The sequence below is a fragment of the Sus scrofa genome, chromosome 6 (genome assembly GCF_054392235.1).
Source record: "Sus scrofa isolate SSC_HxYL_T2T_F1_AM1 chromosome 6, Sscrofa_HxYL_maternal_Yorkshire_Landrace_v2.0, whole genome shotgun sequence".
In the NCBI taxonomy this organism is placed as follows: Eukaryota; Metazoa; Chordata; class Mammalia; order Artiodactyla; family Suidae; genus Sus; species Sus scrofa.
The window spans coordinates 166,391,072-166,416,031 of NC_139388.1; the positions used below are offsets into that span (position 1 = coordinate 166,391,072).

The 24,960-nt window shown below is 37.0% G+C and overlaps 1 protein-coding gene across 12 annotated transcripts in view; it reads left to right on the plus strand.

Moving 5' to 3' along the window:
• The first annotated feature begins 720 nt into the window (after nt 1-720).
• LOC100737108 (AGBL carboxypeptidase 4) overlaps nt 721-24,960 on the plus strand; it is a 1,252,169-nt gene continuing 1,227,929 nt past the window's right edge. For all 12 annotated transcript variants that reach the window (XR_014808341.1, XM_084965126.1, XM_021097823.2 and 9 more), the window contains exon 1: nt 721-956. Coding sequence is in view for 11 of the 12 variants with exons in the window: in XM_084965126.1 (XP_084821252.1) it covers nt 923-956 (34 nt within the window). In the remaining variant the exon portion in view is untranslated. The remainder of the gene's footprint in view (nt 957-24,960) is intronic.

The following is a 24,960-nucleotide window of genomic DNA, read 5'->3' on the forward strand; positions in this document are numbered from 1 at the left end:
CCTTTGTGTCAAGCACAATGCTGTATTATGGAGGATACAAAGATTAAGACACCGACCCCAGGGATAAGGAAGCTCACTGTCAAGAGGGGAACAGCGAAGAAAATAAGGCATAAAGCCACCTAAGTGTACGGCGGGAATGCACAGCGGACTGTGAGAGGACAGCAGTTCAGTAAAGAAAAATGTTCTACTTTGGTTTTAGAAGGTAGTGGAGATTCGTCAGAGATGGGAAGGAGCATCCTAGGTACACCGAGAAATAAATTTGTGAAAGAGGAGCCTTTTCTGGAGTTTGGAGCTGGTGCGGTTGTAGAGGGGCAAGGTGAGGTCCAACGGGATGCGAGTTTGGGGTGGGGTGGGCACTGAATTTTCCATTCTCAGGGCATTTCACTTGAAGATATAAATTACTCGACTAGGGCCAGATACATCGTGGGTGGAAGCGCTGGAAAATCAAGAAGCCTGTCCCAAGTCCCCAGAGTTGAGCACCAACCACAGGAAAGCCAGCCTACCCAGCCCTGCGGTCAGCACCGACACCCGCGGGCGCGGCAGGAGAGCGCGATTCCAGCAGGTCTGGTACCGGTGCCCCAGAGGCGGCGGAGCATGCTCAGTTGCCCGGACGCGTGGCCGGGTTGCAGGGGAGAGACGCCGCGTGGGGGGGGTGGGGGGAGAGGGTATCACAGCCCAGCAGGCGCCGGGCCGCCGAAGGGGCTCGCGCCGAGGGGGCGGGGCCTCGCACGCACGCTCCCTCCTAGCTCTTCCCCCGCCCCCCGCCACGCGCGGGCCTTCTGCACGCCCGTCGCCCGTTGCCTTGGCAACCGTCGCACCGCGTCTTCCTGAGGGAGCTTCTGTCAGCCGGCAGATCCCATCGGCCGCTCCCCACTGCCGGGGATTTTCGCGTGGGCTCAGAGGCGGAGGGACAACAAAAAAAATGGCGGAGCGGAGCCAGACGGCGCCTGAGGCAGGTCTGTGGGGGCGGTCCTCAGGGGCAGCGCTGAGGCGGCTAGGCTGCCCTGGGCCTGAGGGGACAGCGGACTGGGGCAGGGCGCTACTCCAGAGGAGGAGCTACTCCCGAGGAGGAGCTACTCCCGAGGAGGCGTCCTGTGTGTTTGCGAGCTGGGGCTGTGACCTCGGGGTCAGAGGTTAAGGGAGGCGTGTACCCCTCAGAGTGGCGGGCAGGGACGCCGGAGTCCTGGCGTGGCAGCGGTGGAGTATGAGAGAGTGTGCACACTTTTGAGAGAGCAGTGGCCCAGAAACGGCTGAGACCCCAGAGAAGATAACAGGACTCCCCTCCTGAGGGGGACCTGTGATGGGGGCTGATGGTAGGGGTAGGCTGCGTCGTGGAGGGGTGTCCAACATCCTGGGGGACGTTTCCGTTAAGCGGCATGGTTTTGGGGAGAGGGGCTCTGACTCTGAGGAGGCAGGTGTAAGTAGGAGGAGTGTTACTTTAGTATCAGGCAGTGCCATGGAAGGGGGATATACAAGGATTCGGGCTGTGGGAAAGTGAAGTGCCTGAGGGTCACCCTTGGTCACAGAGAAAGTATACAAATCCTCACGTGGGTCCATAAACAGATAAGAGGCTTGAGGGGACACCCAGAGCCCCAGTCCTTCAGGACCCTACCAAAGGAGGCTGGAGCCTGAGTGTGGGTGTATATGGGATCAGTGATCTTGAAGGTCATTCAGAATCACAAAGGGATGCATGCATGTTCACACATCCATGGGTGGAAAGTGGTCTTTAAATTGCAAGGAGACTGACGGGCGGGGAGAACTAGGATGGTGTTCCTGAGGGGGCCTGCCTTCTGAGTCTGTCTGGGCTTGGGGAGATAGTGACCTGAGTGTCTTAAAGGGTCATTGAAGAGAACAAGGATTTTTACAGTCCTGTATATGTGGGAGGGAATTTGTCCCTAAAAAATACTGGGTACTGAAGAACTGGAGCATTAAAGTGATACTTGTGTGTATAATAAAGCTGCGGCTTTGGGGATTTGTATGGTGGTGGGTGATGGAAGTGGTACACATAATCTTGTATGTGTCCTACTTAGGTATTTTGGTTGGGAGAGTAACCCACTTGCATTACCCATCCCTTGGAGGTGGGGAAGGGAGGTGGTGGTTACGGTAAGACCATGAAGTGACTGGAACTGGAAACTATACAAGGCCATCAAGAATGGTTCAAGAGACCATTATCTCTCAACAACTTCATGGTTTCTCTTTCTTTCATGGTTTCTTTGTTTCTTCCACCAAACAGTTCCTCTACTCATTTTCTAGTTTAAGCTCCCTCAACTTGAACATGCTCATTCCTTTTTTCATACATCCGCTCAACACATATTTGAGTGCCAGCTATGTGCTAGGAATCAAGTTAAGCACTGAAAACTCCCTGCTTATCATTCTCTTACCTTGTTCTTTTTTCTTTTCTTTCCTTCTCATAGACTTAGTGCCTTCAGACATACTATTTTATCTACTTTTTTTTTTTTTATCTTTTTGACTTTTCTAGGGCCATACCTGCAACATATGGAGGTTCCCAGGCTAGGGGTCTAATCAGAGCTATAGCCGCTGGCTTACACCAGAGCCACAGCAATGTGGGATCCAAGCTGCATCTGTGACTACACTACAGCTCACAGCAACGCCAGATCCTTAACCCACTGAGCGAGGCCAGGGATCGAACCCGCAACCTCATGGTTCCTAGTCAGATTCGTTAACCACTGAACCACAAGGGGAACCCCTACTTATTGTTTTTCTTGCTGATGGTCTGTCTTCTTTCTCTAGAACGTAGGCTCTGTGAAGACAGAGGCCTTTCTTGTGTTTATTAATTCTATGTCTAGAACTATACCTGGTGTAGAGTTAAGTTATTAATAAATATATTTTATAAATGATTTTAGTTTTTTCCATTACAGTTGGTTTACGGTGTTCTGTCAACTTTCTACTGTACACCGTACAACAAAGTGACCCAGTCACACATACATATATACATCCTTTTTCTCACATTATCATGCTCCATCACAAGTGACCAGACATAGTTCCCAGTGCTATACTGCAGGATCTCATTGCTTATCCATTCCAAAGACAATAGTTTGCATCTACTAATCCTAGATTCCCAGTCCATCCCACCCACCCCCACTCCGTAACCATAAGTCTCTTTTCCAAGTCCATGAGTTTCTTTTCTGTGGAAGCGTTTATTTGTGCCGTATATTAGATTCCAGATAGAAGTGATATCATATGGTATTTGTCTTTATCTTTTTGACTTACCTCACTTAGTGTGAGAGTCTCTAGTTCCAACCATGTTGCTGCAAATGGCATTATTTTGTTCTTTTTTATGGCTGAGTAGTATTCCATTGGGTATATATACTACATCTTCTTAGCCCATTCATCTATCATTGGACATTTAGGTTGTTTTCCATGGCTTGGCTGTTGTGAATAGTGCTGCAGTGAACATGCAGGTGCATGTGTCTATTTCAAGGAAAGTTTTGTCCAGATATATGCCCAAGAGTGGGATTGCTGGGTCATATGGTTGTTCTATATTTAGTTTTCTGAGGTACCTCCATACTGTTCTCCATATTGGTTGTACCAGCTTACATTCCCACCAACAGTGTAGGAGGGTTCCTTTTTCTCTATACCCTCTCCAGCATTCATTATTTGTGGACTTAAAAATGATGGCCATTCTGACTGGTGTGAGGTGGTAATCTCATTATAGTTTTGATTTGCGTTTATCTAATAATCAGTGATGTTCAGCATTTGCCATGTGCTTGTTGGCCATCTGTATATCTTTTTTGGAGAAATGTCTATTCAGGTCTCTTGCCCATTTTTCAATTGGGTTGCTGGTTTTTTTGCTGTTGAGTTGAATTAGTTGTTTGTATATTTTAGAGATTATGCCCTTGTCAGTTGCATCGTTTGAAACTATTTTCTCCCATTCTGTAGGGTTTGTTTGTTTGTTTCTTTTTTTTTTTTATGGTTTCCTTTGCTGTGCAAAAGCTTATCAGTTTGATTAGGTCCCATTGGTTTATTTTTGCTTTGATTTCTGTTGCTTTGGGAGACTGACCTGAGAATGTTTTGCCTGTGTCCTCTTCTAAGAGTTTGTGTCTTGTCTTACGTTTAAGCTGTTTTGAGTTTATTTTTGTGCATATTGTGAGGGTGTGTTCCAGTTTCATTGATATACATGCAGCTGTCCAGTTTTCCCAGCACTACGACTTCTTTTTCCCATTTTATGTTCTTGTGTCCTTTGTCGAAGATTAATTAACCATAGGTGTCTGGGTTTATTTCTGAGTTCTCTCTTCTGTTCCATTGGTCTTTCTGTTTTGGTACCAGTACCACACTGTCTTGATGATTGTGGCTTTGTAATATTGCCTGAAGTCTGGGAGAATTATGCCTTCTGCTTGGTTTTTGTTCCTCAGAATTACTTTGGCATTCCTGGGTCTTTTGTGGTTCCATATAAATTTTTGGATTGTTTGTTCTAGTTCTATGAAAAAATGTCATGGGTAATTTTTTAAAAAATGAGTTATGTGTAGTTTTTAATTTTCTGATAGTCACATTAAAAAGTAATGTGAAACAGGTTAAATTAATTTTAGTAATATATTTAACCTGATATAGTCATGGGTAATTTGATAGGGATTTCATTGAATATGTAGATTGATTTGGGTAATATGGCCATTTTTACAATATTAATTTTTCCAACCCAGGAGCATGGAATGTCTTTCCATTTCTTTGAATCCTCTTTAATTTCCTTGATTAATGTTTTATAGTTCTCAGTATATATGTCTTTCACCTCCTTGGTCAGGTTTATTCCGAGGTATTTAATTTTTGTGGGTGTGATTTTAAAAGGTATTGTATTTTTGTATTCCTTTTCTAATATTTCATATTTAGTATATAGAAATGTGACTGATTTCTGACTGTAAACCTTATATCCTGCTACTTTGCTGAATTCCTTGATCAGTTTGAGTAGTTTTTGTGTGGAGTCCTCAGGGTTTTCTATATATATAGTGTCATGTCATCTGCAGACAGTGACAGTTTTACCTCTTCTCTTCCAATTTGGATGCCTTTTATTTCTTTTGTTTGTATGCTTGCTGTGGCTACGACTTGCAATACTGTGCTGAATAAAAGTAGTGAGAGTGGGCATCCTTGTCTTGTTCCAGACTTTTGTGGGAAGGCTTTAAGCTTTTCTCCATTGAGAAAACTGCAAGCAAATATGTTTCCTTTGAGTTTGTCATAAATGGCTTTTATTATGTTAAGGTATGTTCCCTCTATACCCACTATGGTAAGAGTTTTTTATCATGAATGGATGTTGGACTTTGTCAAATGCTTTTTCTGCATCTAAATGATGAAATCGGAGTTCCCGTCGTGGCACAGTGGTTAACGAATCGACTAGGAACCATGAGGTTGCCGTTCAGGCCCTGCCTTTGCTCAGTGGGTTAATGGCGTTGCCGTGAACTGTGGTGTAGGTCACAGACGCGGCTCGGATCCTGCGTTGCTGTGGCTCTGGCATAGGCTGGCAGCTGCAGCTCCAATTAGACCCCTAGCCTGGGAACCTCCATATGCCACTGGAGTGGCCCAAGAAATGGCAAAAAGACCAAAAAAAAAAAAAAAAAAAAAAAAAAGTTTCCTTATTTTAAACTGGGGCTAGTGACACCTACTTTTTAGGTGACATTAGAAATAAGGTATGGAAAGTGCACAATATTTTACACCCACAAAGAAATTGTAGCTTAATTGGTGTGTGTGTGTGTGTGTGTGTGTGTGTGTGTGTGTTTGCGTGCGCACGCATGCCTTTTCTTAAGGGCTTACTGGTAAAATCATCTTTAAAAGAAGAGGAAATTGAGGTCCACAGTCCCTTATTGGGAAGCCTTGAATACAAATATATTTCGGAATTCAGATTTTTTTTTGATTATGGAAAGGCAATACAGCACAAGTGTTTATTACTATTACATAATATCCAGTGGTGTGTGGGAGAGTACCCTGTAATCAAACACATTAATATCATATTCATGCTAATTGAATAAAAGTTATAAATAGCTTCACATCAATTTAGGTTAAGTTTTGCTTACAGATTAGTTTTGACACCAAAGTTATGAAAAAAATTCTTGTTTTTATAGATTTAGGGATTTTGGAATTGTGGAAAAGGGATTATGGTCTTATATAATTTTATCTTATATACTTATAAAATTTTAGAAATATTTTAAAAAATTCATTTTTTCCACCTTTTTATCTTTTATAAAAGTAGTAGCTTAGCTTTATGAAAATACTCCAAAAGTATTGTGGTAGAAAACACCTTTTGTTTCCATGATGCTTATGTGCTTGTTTCGTCTAAGGAGCTCTGATAATGTCTGTATTTCTGAGATCTATGAATGTTACATTTAGCCTCAGTTTCAGTATCTTGGCTAACTATCATCTTCAGTGAGAGATACTAGAGAGCTATATGCATTAAGGTCAGAAGAATGCCAATATTTTGCATACATATTCTTAAAGTCACAACTTTGAGTTATTTAAGAACAGCACAATCTTATGTGAGTTTCAGAATATTTTTATTAATTGTTAAATTTTAGCAATGGAGTAGGTGTTAATTTTAGCACTGATTTAAGAAAAATTTCATTCTTATTTGAATTTGATTTTTCTGATTATAAAAAATTATCACAAGAATGAGATGGGATAATTCATTAATGGTGTTCACCATATGGGAATATGATAATTTTACTTATAATATTTCCCATTTAATGGGATTCATAAAAGAATTTCTTTTTTTTCAAACTGTACAGGAGGAAGTTTTAATTTGTCATGTCTTTTTGAGAACTATTGATTGTGAATATTTGACTCTCTAAATAGGCTTTCAAAATGTCAAGTGTGTAACTGTCGATTTCTCCTTATGTTTGTTAACATTTGCCTTATATATGGAGATGCTTCTGTGTTGGGTGCATATATATTTACAATTGTTACATCTTCTTTGTAGATTGATCCTTTGATCACTATGTAGTATCCTTCTTTGTCTTTTGTTAGAGTCTTTATTTTAAAGTCTCTTTTGTCTGATATAAATACTGTAACTCCAGCTTCCTTTGATTTCAATTTGGAAAATATGGAATGTCTTTTTCCATACACTCACTTTCAGTCTCTAGATCTGAAGTGAGTCTCTTATAGGCAACAAATATATGGGTCTTGTTTTTTATTCACTTAACCAGTCTTTGTCTTTTGGTTGAAGCATTTAGTTCATTTACATTTAAGATAATTACTGAAATGTATATATGTTATTATTGATATGTATGTTCTTATTGGCATTTAAAAAGTTGTTTTGGATTTGTTATTGTTGGTTTTTTTGGGGGGGCGGGGCTACACCCATGGCATGTGGGGATTCCTGGGCCAGGGATCAAACCCATACCATAGCAGTGACCCTAGCTGCTGCAGTGACAACACTGGATCCTTAATCCGGAACTCCTTGAATTTGATTTTGTAGGTCTTTTTCCCCCTTTCTTCTTTTGTTCCCTTCTCTTGTGATTTGGAGACTGTCTATAGTGTTATGTTTGGATTCCTTTTTCTCTTCTGCATGTAAATCTATTATATATATTTGTTTTGTGGTTACCATTGTAGTTTTTGTGTAGGAGTCTATATTTATACTTGCTTGTTGAAGTTGCTGATATCTTAATTTCAAATGCATTTTAGATACCTTACATTTGTATTCTCCTCCCTCACAATTACTGATTTTAATTTTATTTTTTATATCTAGTTGTTTTGTGTGTCACTTTATTGCTTATTGTGGATATAAATGATTTTGCTACTTTTGTCTTTTTACCTCCATACTAGTTTTGGGTGTGATTTCCTACCTTTACTATATATTTGCCTTTAACAGTGAGCTTTTTCATTTCATAATTTTGTTTCTAATTATGGCCTTTTCTTTTTCACCTAGAGAAGTTCCTTTAACATTTGTTTTAAAGCTGGTTTGGTGGTGCTGAATTCTTATAACTTTTGTAAAGTTTTTGATTTCTCTATGATATCTGTGATAGTCTTGATGTGTGTTCTGGGTTGTAGGTTTTTCCCTGTCATGACTTTAAATTTATCATGATACGCCCTTCGAACCTGCAGAGTTTCTGCTAAAAATCAGCTGTTAGCTTTATGAGAATTCCCTTGTATGTAATTTTTTCTTTCCCCTTGCTGTTTTGAATATTCTTTCTTTATCTTTAATGTTTGTTATTTTTATTAAAATGTGTTGTGGTGTATTCTGCTGTGGTTAATACTGTAACCCACTCTCTGCACTTCATGGATTTGGGTGACCATTCCCTTTCCCAAGTTAGGGAAATTTTCAGCTATTATGTCTTCATATATTTTCTCTGGCGCTTTCTCATTCTTCTCCTTCTGGGACCCCTGTAATGGTAATATTAACACCCTTGATGTTGTCCCAGAAATCTCTTAAACAGTCCTTATTTCTTTTCATTCTTTTTTCTTTTTTCTATTCTGCAGCAATGATTTCCAGTAATCTGTCTCCTGGATCACTGATCTGTTCTCCTGCCATTTGGTTTCTACTATCAATTCCTTCTTGTCTATTTTTCATTTCAGTTATTGTGTATTTCAACTCTGTTTGGTTGTTCTTTATGTTTTCTAAATCTATGTTGCAAACTTCTTGTAACTTCTCACTTTGCATCCATTCTCCTCCTGAGTTCTTTGCTTATCTTTTTGATCATTTCTCTGAACTCTTTCTTGGGAAGATTGCCTGTCCCCACTTCACTTAGTTCATCTTCTGGGGTTTTATCTTGTTTAATCATCTGAAACATATTCCTCTATTGCCTCATTTTGTCTAAATTGCCATTGTATTTTTATGTATGTGGTAGGTTGGTTACGTCTCTCAACCTTGGAGAAGTGGCTTTCTGTAGGAAACGTCCTGTGTGTCCCAGCAGTGTACTCCCCTCTTGTCTTCCAAGAGCCAGAGTCCAGCTGGTCCCAGGGTAGTGTCTGCCTTGTATTTGTTGATTAGGACTGTAGGCTGTGGCACTGTAGTTTTTTGTTTGTTTGTTTGTTTCTGGTGCCTTCCCCCTGGTGGGTGGAGCTGGGTCTTAGTCCTGTAGTAGGCAGAGCCATATTTTGGGGCATGTCTAGAGGCAGCTGTGGGTTCAGGAAGTCTTTAGGTGGGCTGTGTCACCACCCAGTTTGTTGTTTGGTTATTTGGTCTAAAGCATCCTATCACTGGAGCTTACAGGCTGTTGGGTGGGGCCAGCTTGGTGCCAAAATGTTAGCCTCTAAGAGGGCTCACAGATGTGAATGCTCTCTGATATATCCCCCACCAGTGTCTGTGTCTCCAGGTTGGGTCACAGCACTCTACAAGCAGGTAGGTCTGGCCCAGGTGCCTATCAATTTAATGCTTTTGCCCTTGGTCCTATTGTGCATGAGATTTTGTGTGCATAATTTAAGTGTGAAGCCTCTATTTCTTCTAATCCTCTGGAGCTCATGCAATCAATTCCTGCTTAACTTCAAAGCAGAATATTCTGGGGGCTCCTCTTCCTGGTGCTGGATCCTCAGGCTGGGCAGCCTGATGTATATCTCAGAACTCTTGCTCCTGTGGGAGAACCTTTGTAATGTAATTATTCTCTAGTTTGTGGGTCACCAACCTGGGGGTATGGGATTTGATTATATTGTGAATCTGCCCCTGTTACCATCTCCTTGCGGTTCTGTCTTTATGTCTTTAGCTGTAGAGGATCTTTTGTAGTGTGTTTCAGTATTTTTCAGTGATGGTTGTTCTGCAGATTGTTGTGATTTTTGGTGTGGTCCTGAGAGGAGGTTAGTTTAGGGTTCTTTTACTTGGCATTTTGGCTGCTCTCCTTAAGTGTCAACGTAAGAAAGGTTGATGTTAATTAAAATGACTGTGCCAAAACTGTTTAGTAGAACCAAATTGGGTCAAAGTCCTGGGACTTGGAAATTGGGCAGTGCAGCCTGCTTAGTACAGGTCCAATGCCGACTTCATCCTTATTCAATTCATAAGTGGTACAAATTTACAAATTACCTTCTTCACCATCCTCAGCATGTCATAAAGTCCTTAAGGACTTCTATCATCCCCTCTGCATGCTCTTCCCAGACAGCAGGGCTAAGAATGACTGAGCCCATGGCAATTCTTGGTGCCTGTACTTGCATATCAACTGAAGGAAAACAAATGAAGCAAATATATAGACTTCTAGAACTTTACATAAAACTAAAAACTTTTATATAGGATTGGAAAAACTTTCAACAATGTTATGGAAAAAATACCTGAGATTTGGCATAAAGAAGTGGAAAAATAACCTGCCAACAATTATAGTTTGCTTGTGTTTTTTCAATAGTCTTAGAAGTCATTAATTTTAATATGTTAATCTCTGTGACAGTCTTTGTGGAACAGATCACTATGTTGTGGACTCTGTTATTCATTGAAAACATTATTCATTCAAAAATATATATTTAATATTGGAGTTCCTGTTGTGGCCCAAGGGGTTAAGAACTTGACCTAATATCTGTAAGGATGTGGATTTTATCCCTGGCCTCACTCAGTGTGTTAAGGATTTGGCATTAATGCAAGCTGTGGTATAGGTTGCAGATGTGGCTTGGCTGTGGCATAGGCCTGAAGCTGCAGCTCCAATTCAGCCTCTAGCCCGGGAACTTCCATATGCTGTGCATTATGGCAGTAAAAAGAAAAGAAAAAAAATATTAAATACCTATAATGTACCAGTCATGCATTGTGCAAAACTCTGGAAATTCAGAGATGTATTAGACAAAGTTCATGCCTTCAAAGAGTTCTCATCCTAGTGGAGGAGGAATAGAATTAGAAAATTACTATCTGGGCAATAATAGAGTTGTACACAGAATTCTGAAGCCAGAGGATGATTCCTTGACAGCCTGGGGATGGTGGCACAAGTAGTTCAGTAAAGCTTCTTGGAGGAGGTACACATCAGTTGAGTCTTGGAAGGTAAGAAGGAGTTAGTACAGTGATGGTGGTTGGCAGAGGGACTAGGAGAGGAGAGGAAGATTGGAAGGCAGGGAGAGCAACATGTGTACAGAAACGTTGTACAGTAAGGAAATAAAGCTTGTGTAGAACATTGCTATTATTGTTCATTTATTAACAGAACTAAAGACTGTGTTCCTTCCTACCCTCCACCCCCAACCCAGATTGGTTCTTAAATATTTCTGGGGTCATAGATTCCTTTGACATGTGATTAAAAGATAATTCTTTCTCATGGAAATACATGCTATGTATTGACACACAAAAATTTAAAAATAATTTCAGGAGACAATATCCATCCCCAGAAGCCCAGGTTAAGAAATACTGTGTATGGGAGTTCCTGCTGTGGTGCAACAGGATCGACAGTGTCTTTGGAGTGCTAGGACATGGGTTTGATCCCTGGCCTGGCACAGTGGGTTAAACATCTGGTGTTGCTGCAGCTGTGGCTTAGGTGCTGACTGCAGCTTGGCCCTGATCTCTGGCTTGGGAGCTCCATATGCCATGGGACAGCCAAAAATGAAAAAAAAAAAAAAGAAAGAGAAAAAAGAAAAAATATGTATTTGTTGGTAATGAGATTATATTTAAGAATCTGAAATCTTCAAAGTAGGGATACTCTGGTGGAAAGGGCTGATCTAGTAATATCTGGGCCATAGCAGGTCTAAAGCAAATGCTGGCCTCTGTGTTATTTGGTCATCAGTTTATCTTACACTTTTACTTTCTTTTTTAGTTTACTTTGTTTACCTCCTCTCATTTTACCTCACAGTGAATATGAAGAAAAAAAACCAATTTACATAGGAAGGTTAAAGAGAGATTAAATGATTAGTTCAGGCTTATATGGCTGGAAATGGTTTTCTATGATTCCAAAGCCCAGATTCTTTCCAGCTTTTATCTCCTATAATTAGAGAAGACATGCATAATATTATAGCACACAGTAAGAGAAGTGTGGATTTTTATTTTTATATTGAATGTTAGAGGTTAAGTGACTTATCCAGAGTCACATAAGTAGCAAGAAGAAGAGCCAGAACTGTAACTCAAATTTCCTGATTCCCATTAAGTAAGTAATAATAGACTACCCTAAAATGGAGAGAGATAAATGACCAGGTGTTATAGTAATGGCCTTTAAAGACAAAGTTATTTCAGTATGACAGTCTTTGCCATTTTCAGAGTTACTTCCTTCCTTTCAGGCACTTTGCATATATCTTGTTTAATTCTCACAAAATTCCTGCAAGGGGGTATAATTATCTCAGTTTTACATATGATAAAATTGGCAGTCAGAAAGAAAAAGTGGTATAGCTAAGTCTATATTACCAATACGTACTAGAACTGGAATTATAATCCAAGTCTATCTGGCTAGAAGTCCATACTGAGAAGACCACTTCGCTCTGCTTCTTGGCATTATTTCCTGGGTATACATCTCATAGCCTGGATGTATATCCAGGATGATAGAAGAGGAAGCATATGATAGAACTTAAATAGCAAATTGAACTTAAATAGCAAATTTTCTTCCTTAGAGGAAGAGGTGATAAATACATACCTTAATTTTCAGACAAATGTATTTAACAAAAAGTACATGTTTGTTTCTAATTACTCTAATCATGAGCTTAATGAAGTTTCTCATGTATCTCTACACACGCATTGAAATGAATTAGTGCTGGATAGTAGGGACTAAAATAACAATTAGCACATGCTTTCTACTTAGTAGGTGTTCAAGTATTTGTGGACCAAATGAATCCATAAATTTTATGTTTATATATCTGAACTTAGGCTATTGGAAGCTGATGATGTTAACACAAACGAAGGGTGAAAATAGGGAAACTTTTAACATTTAACAAACACGGTGACCTGGGAATGGAGAAACTTATTTAAAACCTCATTTTCTTTGGATATTTGGGGTCTTTTGTATTTCCATACAAATTTTAAAATTATTTGTTCCAGTTCTGTGAAAAATGCCATCAGTATTGAATCTGGGTAGTATGGTAATTTTATCAATATTGATTTTTCCAATCGAAGAACATGGTATATCTTTCCTCTGTTTGCATGATCTTCAATTTCTTTCATCAGTGTCTTATAGTTTTCAGAGTATAGATTCTTTTACCTCTTTAGGTAGGTTTATTCTTAGGTATTGTATTCCATTTGATGTGATGGTAAATGGGATTGTTTCCTTAATTTCTCTTTCTGATATTTTGTTGTCAGAGTAGAGAAGTACAACAGATTTCTATATATTAATTTTGTATCCTGCAACTTTACAGAAGTCATTGATGAGCTCTAGTGTTTTTCGGATGGTGTCTTTAGGATTCTCTATGTAGAGTATCATTGGATTCCTTTTATTTTCTTTCTCAAAACTAATCTTGAGAAGAAACACCAGAGCTGGAGGAATCATGCACTCTGACTTCAGACTATACCTCACAGATACAGTAATCAAAACAGTATGATGCTGGCACAAAATCAGACACCAAAATCAATGGAGTAAAATAAACAGTCCAGAATTAAAGCTCAGTATCTTTCATAGAACTAGGTGGAGAATCAAATAATTTAATTAACAGAGTGGATAATTTTTATTCATTTCTCCAAAGAGACTGGATCTTTCATTTCAATTTAATACAAAATGTATGTAGTCTAAGATTCAACTTCATGAAAGCAGCTTTTCCTATATTCTGAGGAGAGAATGATCTAATTTTTATTTTATCTTTTCATTAATTTCTAGAAGTTGATTCAATGAGGACCTGAGAAAAAGGAATTTTCTTTCCTTTGCGTCAACATTTGTCAGAGTTTAGACTAATTTTAAGTTGTTTTGCATTGGTTATATCTTTTATGTCACTGAGAGATTTTTGTCTTCTGACTAGATCAGTGGTTTTTTTAATTGATTCAGTTTCTTCAGTTAAGGAACTAAAGAAATAATTGAGATATTGTATATATTTTAATAGAAATCTGAAGTACACTGTGTACATTTCTGAGACAATGAGTGTTGTAACTACTTAGTGAATCAGATTATTCCTGAGGTCAAATTGTTTTTTGGGGAGCAGAAATTTTTCTTAATCATTTGAACATCCTTACCTACAGAGTGGTTTGAATTTGGCAAAAACTTATTCTTGGCAAACTTTACATTGAAGTGAATGTCTTCCTGATGAAGTGCAGTCAGTACAGTTTTTTAGGAATCTAATTTTAATACTGTTTCTCATTTAGGTTATCAAAAGTTGCCAACCACCCTTGAAAACATGCTGCACACTTAAAACTGTGAGATTGAATATTCTTGTCATTAGAGTGACAAAAGATACTTGTGGATATCTGCTCTGAACAATAAATATTTTGAAAGTTTACAAGTTTCAATCATTTGTTTTTCAAAGATAGGGTTAAGTGTGTCAGGAGAATAGGTAAATTCCTTTTGTTTTTGTCCTAGCAAGCTATATATTTTATATTGATGATTTTGTTTTTCAAGCTCTTACTCTTTGTGTATCCATCCATTCTCTCTCTCTCTTCTTTTTTTTTGGCTACACCTGTGGTGTATGGAATCAAATGCCACAGTTCCTGGGCCAGGGATCAAATCTGAGCTGCAGCTGTGACCTCTGTTACAGCTATGGCAACTTGGGTCTTTAACCCACTGTGCTGGGCCGGGGATCAAACCTGCACCTCAGCAGCAACCAGAACTTCCACAGAGACAAGAAAGGATCCTTAACCTGCTGCACCACAGCAGGAGCTCCAATCCCTTCTTCTTTTTTTTTTTTTTTTTTTTTTTTTTTAAAGAAACTAGAAATTAGTAAAATCTTTAAACTTTTCATCTCTAGCTTTCCTGATTTTCCTGCCATAGGCTTTTCCCTACCCCTGCCTTGTTCTAGTTAAGTAGAAGAGATTGGCATACCAAATAAAACCTAGATCACTGGTTTCTTTCTTCCTTCAATTCTTATTATTCGTTCCTTTTTTATTACTTAGCTATGATCTGTCTGGTAGGCCAAGAGAAGTCTCTGGTTCTTAGTTATTTTGGGTCTAAAATGGATGTGCTCTTTATTATTGACTACTACCTTGAGTATTATGAATTTTAGTGACAGAGAAGAAAGTAGGAAATTTAATTAAAAATACTTATGTATAGGGAATTCTTTAAAATCCCATTTGACTTTTAAATATTGCAGAGTTTTAAAAATGATGAATCAATCTTAACAATCATTTTCTATTCATATTAGTTTTCTGAATCTGAGAAAACTACTTCTGATGAATAGTAAAGCAATCCTTGGATACATAAGGAATCACCTCATCATTTCTTAATTATGAAGCTATCTTTCTCTTTGCTTTACAAGTTTTAATTAATTACACATTGAAAAGGTGTAAATAGTTATGTGGAACTTAAAGAAACAATTAGTTCAAGTTGTTTAAGTTATATATAGTTTTATTTGAACCATATTTATCACAGTCTTACTTGTTTTTAGGTTTTTTTAGTGTACATCTTTCCTAATTTTGCACATTTTCCCTTACAAGATTATTAGCAAATTTATATCAGGCACAGGCAGTATTGGGTGAGTCTGATGTTTGACTGGCCTTGTGAGCAGAAACTCCTATTTCCCTCCATATTGGCTTCCCGGGGTCTTGGAAATGTAGCTTTAATTATTTTTTTTATTATAATAAGACTTAGAAAACTTAAATTCAGCTTATATACAACAAGTAGGATCATAAGAAAGCTGAGGCTGTAACCTTCCTGTAATGCAGATCCTATTAATCAAAAAGTGTTAGAATTAAGGCATAGGGCCTCTGGTGGTCTTTTCTGTCTCTTACACACAAGTCTTCTGCAGTCTGTCCTCTGGCCATAGGGCATATTTAGGGGCTCAAATCAATGTGAGGAAACCAGTACAGTTCCTAGACTGACTTAGAGATATGTTTTTTCATAGACTGGCTATATAAGCTGAAGGTAAAACAATTTGGTCCGTTTGATTCACTACTCAAACTGAAGCTTATGACTATTCTTTCAAAGTAATTTACCAGATACTTATTTAGTTGAGACTTGTTTTGGGATGAGAGAGAGAAATAAATGACAACTGACCACAAAGAACTTACTTTCAGTAGTTTATTTACATAATAGGAATATCAAAGGTGGGAATGAATCAGGTAAAGTCTTGCTTCTCTCATCTCACTGGCTATCAACAAAGTAAATTCTTGCTATCACGAAAGGGTAGGACTACATTTCCCTTCATTCCATCATGTTATATGAAGTTTTTTTTAGACCAGTCATTGCAAACTGACAACAAGTTACCAGATGTATTTGGTTGGGCTCATGAAGCATATTATTTAAAAACAGGGAGATTTCACATAAAAGTATGAATTTCTGGCTTCATTTGAAAATTCAGGAGTCTTGGCAAAACTGGGCCTTATTCTCAGTTTGATTTACTTTTTTGGTGTTAACTGCAGAGCTCATAAAATTTGCGGGAGTTCCCGTCGTGGCGCAGTGGTTAACGAATCCGACTAGGAACCATGAGGTTGCGGGTTCGATCCCTGCCCTTGCTCAGTGGGTTAACGATCCGGCGTTGCCGTGAGCTGTGGTGTAGGTTGCAGACGCGGCTCGGATCCCGCATTGCTGTGGCTCTGGCGTAGGCCGGTGGCTACAGCTCCGATTCAACCCCTAGCCTGGGAACCTCCATATGCCGCGGGAGCGGCCCAAGAAATAGCAACAACAACAACAAAAAAGACAAAAGACAAAAAAAAAAAAAAATTGCAACCCCTGTTTTAGACCATCATTTTGAAAAAAATTATGTGTATATTTTTTTCTTTCTGATATACTTAGTTGAAAAAAACCCACCAGAGAGGTAGGTTATGTTCTCCTTCCTTCTATCATCACAGAGTTCTAAACTATCAGAGTTTTACTTGGCCACATAACTTTATAGGATCAGCATATCTATAAAGCTACTACTTAGAAAAATATTTTGGATATAAACTATAAGTTGTATTCTATGGATAATTTAAAATAACTTCATTTAAAATAACCATTATATTATGGAAAATTTCAAACATATACAGAAGTAGAAAGGATAAGATAAGGACTCCTAAATACTCATCATCCATCCTCAAGAATTATGCTTATCTGTGTTATTTTCCTTTTCCTCCCAGGACTATTCTGAAGCATATTGCAGATATATAACTTAAACTATAAATACTTCAATATGTACCTCTAAAAGGCACATTCTCTCTCTTTCTCTTTATATATATATAAATGTCTGTGTGTATATATGTGTATATATATATATATAAACATGGTATATATACACATGTAATTATACCAAATATACATATAGTGATACAAAAATCATACCAAATAACAGTAATTCCTTAATAGCAAATATCTAGTTAGTTTTGAATTTGATTATTTCATATGTGAATTTCCTTCTCCATCTCTTTTTTTTTCCTTAATGTTTTTTTGGAAGAAGGCAGGTTTTGTTCCTGGATTTTTCTGATTGCCTTCCCCTGATGTAGTTCAACACATTAGTCTGTCTTCTACATTTCCTATAAATGACTGGTTATATCTAGAAGCCTGATTAGATTTGAGCTTTTTTTTTTTCAAGACTGTTTCAAAAGTGGTTTTATGTGTTTCATTAAGAAGCACATAATGTCTGATTATCTCTGTTTTTGTGACGTTAGCAGCCATTAAGCAATTATACATGATTCAGATTTAAATAATAATTCAAAACAAGAATAGACTAGAATTGCCGTAAGTGTAGTACAGCTGAACTCTTGGAATTTAGAGGAGGAAAAAATAACTTAGGGCTAAACTGAGCAGGAGCAGTTTAGTTATGGAAACAGTGGTGCTTAAGATATATCTTGAGGAATAGGAATGATTATGGTAAAAGGATACATTTTAGCCAGTGTAGACTAAATTTTACAGTGATAAATGACTCAAAAATCCCAGGGGGTTTATAACACCAAAGGTTTGTTTCTTACTTCTAATATATGCCCACAATGGGTCAGCTGTAGCTTTGCTCCATGTCTTCATGTTAGGGCCCAGGCTGATAGAGTAGCGTCTGCCTGGGACATTTCTGGTATCATGCAAGAGGAAGAGAGACCATATTGGGACCATGCAGTGGTCTTTTTTAAAGATTTTATTTGGAACTGGCACATGTCACTCTGTTTAAATTCCTATTCAAGGCTTATAGCAATACAGGGTGAGTTGTATTTAAAATAGTGCTATACTCTTTGACAGAAAGTCTTCTGGGTGAGAAAGGAAAGGACATTCTGGGTAGGAAGAAGCACAAATGCATGCAGTGTATTTGGGAATTAGTTAAGTAGATCTGTTTTTGAGAAGTAGAATGGGGATAGGTAGAAGATAAAATAGGTCTGGGTAAAAGAGTAGAGATTATCAAAGCTAGAAAGGAAAACTCAGTAGAGTTTTAAAAAATTTATTTTTATTTTTAGTCTTTATTTATTTATTATTATTTTTTAGGGCCCCACCCATGGCATATGGAGGTTCCCAGGTTAGGGGTCAAATTGGAGCTGTAGCCGCTGGCTTACACCACAGCCACAGCAATGCCAGATCCGAGCTGTGTCTGCAACCTACACCACAGCTCACAGCAACGCCAGATCCTTAACCCACTGAATGAGGCCAGGGATCAAACCTGGAGGCCAGGGATTGAACCTGCATCCTCATAGATGCTAGTCAGATTCATTTCTGCTGAGCCACGACAGGAACTCCTCAGTAGAGTTTAAATTCCATACTCATATTCAGCCTACCTCCTCTTCCATTGAAGGCTAGACTTTGAAGTGGAAAGGCTCTAGCTCACCGATTCTCATATATAAATTTAAATTGGCTAAGTAGCAAATTAAAATATAGAAACAGTGAAATTAGTTTTCATATATTTTATTTAACTCAGTATGTTCCACTCATCATCCCATTATAATTGCCTTATTCATTATTGTATTCTCAGCACTCAGTGAAGAAGTGACAAGGAATTCTATAGTAGTTCACTGTTAGTAGGAAATTGGTGATTTGGCCTCATGACTTGGCTTCCCAGAGAGAAAGCATCTTCTTCTCCCCCTCTTCCTCACCCTTCTCTCTCTCCTCTCTTTTCTACTCCCTCTCCTTCCCTCCCTCCTCCTCCTCTCCCTCCTCCTTTGCCTTCTGCAAGAGAAATTATACCATCTGGAGAGAGCCAGATTTTAAAGTAAAGAGGTAGTGGGAACATTTTATGAAGAGTAGAGGAGCATTGAAGAGAGTTTATAGGAGGTGCAGTTCTAGAAATCACATTAGTGCTAGAACATAGGTGACATGGGGAGCTAGAGTAATTAGCCTTAAGAAGGGTGAAGAGGTAGTGGAGAATTTGCAGCAAAGTTAGTCTCAGAGAATCCTAAGGGAAACAAAGTATCATAGGGATTAAAGAGAGTGGTGGAAGGTGGGCAGAAAGAACTTGGATGAAATGAATTGTTTCAGGATTCCAAATTGGTGGAAAGTAGTTTAAGTGCCTTTGGGAGCTGATGTACCAGCTATGAGGAGGCCTTTGGACAGGCTGGGTTTTTTGTGGCCATTGCCAGAGATGGATAGGGAATTAGATGGCACTCAAAACCTAGGAATGTGATGAGAAGGCCTCAGAACTGGTTGTGGTAGTGGGGACATTTCAAAGAAAGAATCTTTGTTTTTTGATGACCAGATGTGATGAAGGAAGAAAAATTGCTTTGTCAGTATTTATGCATGTTCACTATTTCTTAAGCATCTTAAATATATTATAAGCCTTATAGAATCCTGGTAAGTGAAATGAATTTCTATTTTCATAGACATGGAAACTTAAGTTCAGACAGGGTATGATAAATAATTTGCTTAAGCTCACATAACTAGCAAGCAATAGGAACAGAAGTAGAAATGTATCCAGTGGACTCCAAGATTCTTTGCTGTTCCTTCTATACGATATCTTTCAGTCAGGAGAGATAAAGAGACCAAAAAAGATTGAGTTTTTAAACTTGGGGATTATTTGACAGAAATGAAAGAATCAAAGGAAGAAATGGTTTTTTGTGGAAAGGATGGGTTTATTTTAGGCACATTGAATTTGAGGTAATAATGGGATATTGGTGTGGATGTGATGAAGATGTAGTTAGAAATATGAGACTTGACTCTGAGAGAGCCAGGAGAGGAGATAAGATCAATGAAACTCTATGTGGTTGAATATATAAGTTTATATATATGCTTACTGTACTCTAAGGAGTAATAAATTAGATATAAAAAAGAAATGTTTATTTAAAGATTTTGAAACATTGGAGTATGTAAAATTTCTGAGTATTATACAGATTATAATATATTCATTTTTAAGTAGATTGTCATGTATGCAGATATATAAAAATTATTCATATAGATATATTGAAAGCAATAACATATATGTATATAAAATTATATATGTATGTATTTTTTAATATATACTAAAACTAATGTCCTGCAAGGGGAATTCACATTATACTGGCTCTAATAACACTGTATGAGGGTCTTTGGACTCAAAACATTAATAATTGATTATTTTAATATACCACATAATATTCTATCTTATAAATGAAAAGTTATTATATGTGAATATTGAGTCATATAATAGTCTGGATTTGATAATGTACTAAATCTCCCTGGCTTCATTGAGACTTTCACTTTAAGATTGTTAAAGAAATGTTTATTGAGAGCTTGCTTTGTGCTAAATATTTTTCACATGTGCTATTTTATTTATTTCTTAAATGACCCTGTTAGACTTATTTTTTTTACACTGAGGCAGATATAACATTAATATGATATGTCAGCAATAATAATATTATCATTTTAATACCAATTTAGAATATACATAGCAATTTCATATGTGTAATTGACATTTGTACAAGATTCATTGTGCTAAACATGTGCTATATGTTAAAGGATTCCGAAATGTATTTAGTCCTTACAGACCTACTGTGAGGAGGGTATTATTATCATCATTTTTGTAATGAGGAATGTGAGACTTGTGTAGTTAAATAGCTTGGACAAGGTTACATGCCTAATAAGTGACAGATCACAGATGATTTTAAGTACATTACTATTTAAACCATTACAATTAGTACCACTATTAGGCCTTGACAAAAATTGTGTGCAGTAGCTAAAAGAAAATAAAATGTGAAAAACAAATGTCGTCTTCACATTAGTATTGCATTTCATTTTAGTGCTGAATGCCATTATAGAAATCACACCAATATTTGGTATTTGTTTTTAATTTGTTTGGATTGTTTTATAAAATTGTTTCAAAATACAGTTACGCCTAGAGGCAGAGGATTTAACAGATGATCTCTAGCTTTTCCTTACTTCTCACCCCCTAAGTATATCATGCAATTACTTTTATTTTTTAAAAGGAAAGAAAGAAACAGAAGATTATATAATTGAAGGTATATACAACCAGGTTCTTCAGATGCTCTCTGGTATTTTTATATCATTCAGCTACTGTAAGATCTATGGTTTCTGTGAGGAGGGAATACTGGGAAGAGATAATATTTTATAAGTTTCTGAAATATTTCAGCATGATAAAGCTGATTGGAATGGCATTTTATATTTGAACTTTTTATATTTTTTAAAGAGCAAAGATATAGATACATAGCTTGTTGATTTTTTTAAAAAAAGTCAAGCGTGTCTTGATTTAAAACAAAGAACTTCTGATATTCCTTTAAATGGTCTAAGTAGAGTCAGTTCATTTATGTTACTTTTAGATTTATTTGAGCAGGTCCTAAAGTTGTGAGAATATATCTGCTCTTTTTTTTTTTTGGTATGTTGTGAAGGAAAAGAAACAAGCTCCTCTGCTTGGTAGAAAGTAAAAGTACCAACTAAGCTTATACTACAGGTGATAAAACTACCAGTACAGGCCTAGTTTAAGCTGTGAAAGCTACTTATCTATATAATGTGCCTCTCCTGGGCTTGTCCCTTCATTGACTGCCCAGACTATACCTCATCAGTGATGTCTCTCAGAGCCTTTTCTAACTGTGGGCAGGGCATCAAGCTACTTTTCTCCCAAAGATCAGCTTTCTTTACATTTAAAATGCACTTATTGTTTCCTCTTCCCTTAAAGTTCTGTCGTATGTTGTTTTCTGAGAAATTAATCTATTATTTTAAGTTGATAGACAATCATCTATTTTTTTCCATTCAGCCTACTTGGGAGCTGAGACAGTATACATATACTAGACTTATTTGAGGATTTGAGAGTTAGCACAGTCAAGCTGTATGATCTTGGCCATGTATAGTGGCTTCTCTGAGTCTCATTTTTTCTTATAAGGAATGGTAGAAATGTAGGTTTATTTCTAGGATTAAATGTGTAGTGTTATAGATATGAAAGGCATTATCGTTACATCATTTTTGTGGTGTTATCTAGATACTCAAGAACTCAAGAACTTAATCTACTGGAAATTTCAGATGCTGTTGTCTTGCTGGAGAAAGAAACATTTTTGAATATGTACAAAATATACTCTGGTACCAATATTACTTCTCTTGTAGTCACTACTCTTACAACTTTTAAGAAACTGGAATGGAGTAGAGAGAACTGGAAGTGAAGTACCTTGTATAGCTGTAGAACTCCACCCCCCAGACATTCTTTGGGTTGTCTGGTCATATGTGATGATCTGGATGTTTGATTTACATCTCCCTATGTTAAGAGAGAAACTGGTCAGAGGAAGCAGGGCCATTATGAGTGGAAATCTAATCAGACAAGGAAAGCAAAGATTTCTTTCTTTTGCTTCATGTAGGTAAATCTTTCCTTTAAAAAAGTAAACTTCAGGGATATACTGTATAGCATGTTGAGTATAATTAACAATACTGTACTTTATATTTGAAAGTTGCTAAGAGAGTAAATCTTAAAAGTTCTCATCACAAGCAAAAGAATTGCAACTGTGGGGCAATGGATGTTAACTAAACATGTGATAATCATTTCGTAATACATACATATATTGAATCATTATGTTGTACACCTACCATGAAGACAATATTATATGTCAGTTATCTCTCAATTTAAAAACCAAAACACACAAAAATGTCAAAATATTTTCATTTTTGCCAGAAATGTTCTATATACTGAGAAGAGAGGGTTCATTCTAGAGAGGGCTAATTCTGTTGTAACTCTGCAAAGCCCTGGGAAATATAGGAAAGTAAGATGCCTGAGCAGGAAACTGATTGAGTGACCTTATAGTTCTTTTATTTCCTCTTTCCCTCCTGAGGAATGTGGTGAAACTGCCTGTTGGTATTCTCAGATAGTATGCTTAGAATCCACTAGATAAATGGCCAGATAAAAACTTGATTCAAATTGCATCCTTGATTAAAGAATAATTAGAGAACAAGTTCAAGCTATTTTTATTCTCTCTGAGTTTTGTACTTCTAAACTATTTAAAAGAAGCTTCATATTGTCCAAATATGGGTGTATTTTCATATATTCTCTTTTTTAATTCTCTCTTAATATATTTATAAAATTGACATACTTAATGACATAACTCTTTTAAACACGCTGAATATGTACATATCAAAGAACTGTACTTCTAGCCTTTGAGTCTTCATGTATATTTTTCTCACCTTAAGTAAATAATCAAAAAGTCAAGTATAGCTCAGATTTATTAAAAAAGAAAAAAGAGACTATTTATTTTGGCTTTATTTTTATAGGTGTTCCCATTTATTTGAGTAGTTAGGCGCATGGACTAGAGTTAGACTACTGGCTGAGTTCAAATTCTGACTATATATCTGCAATTATTTTAAGAATTGAGCTAATATTTGCAAAGCAATTAGTGCAGTGCTTAGCACATAATAAACACAATGTAAAATTATTTGTTAAATAAAATTTAAGAACTAAATTGTGGAAATCAGATGACCTTTCAAGTTCATGATACTTTTAAAATATTTCAACAAAGTATGAGCTCAGTGGACATTTTTGGGCTTGCACATAATATGTGCTTGGTGAAATTTTAGATGAATGACACCAAGCACAACAAATGCTTATCATTATTTTATTTGTTGTTAACATTGCTATTTTATGTGGCTTCTTATATTTTCTAGAAATATTGAAATAATATATTTGATTTGCTTTCTGAATACTGATAACATCTTTGAATCTCATCTCTCTATAGATTTATCAGCTTGGCTACCTAGTTGTTAAAAATTTCTGAATTGGTTTGCCTTTAAGAAGAACTGTTTTAGATAATTCAGTGGTTGTTATCACAGTGCTACTGTAAAAATGTTAACAATATACCAAAGCTTGATGAAAAGACTTGTTTCTTAGAAAATGGAATAATTTCAAAACTCTTATGATTGAGATTGTTTTTTTTGCCCCCTGACATTTGTGGATAAAATTAGTTATTCTAATGGTTTGTCATGGAGAATAAAAAATAAAAGTATTAAATATAGTTGGCAATCATGCTGATATATCCTGGTTTGTTTTATCTATCTGTTTTTTTTTCCCTAGAGTTGTTGTATTGTGCATAGATCATTACCTTTAGCAGCAGGAGAGTAGTTTCCTAGAGGAATAAGTGACTAACCCATTAAATCTTTTCTAGATTTGGGGATGGACGATGTTAGTCACTCCAGAATCACAGAAACATTTTCTTACAAAGGGATGTAAGAAGAGAAAAAATTATAATTTTGAATAATAGAAAATTGGAGGTATAAGATACATTTAGAATACACAGATGGATATAGGTGTCACTTTGTTGTTTATTATGGGCATTGCTAGTACATAAAGAAGTTAACTTCCCTAGTAGTAAACCTCTGGGACTTTCTTTCTTGGAAAAGAAAGATTAGCAAAATATTTGATTTTAAAAGAATTTATTAAATAAAAATGTGTGACCAATTTGTAAAAAATATTTTCAAAATGAACCTGCCACTTAAGAATTGGATCTGTCAAAACTAATACACTGCTGGTATCAGTGTAAACTGGCACAACTACTAGGAAAAGTTTGGCAGCATCTATTTAAGCTCGGTGTATGAACACTGTGTGACTCACAGCTATATGTATACCCTTCCCCCAAATGTATGTTTGTGCACCAGAGATATATACAGGAATATTCATAGCAGTATTATTTGTAATAGGTAAAAATTGGAGCAACCCAGATGTCTA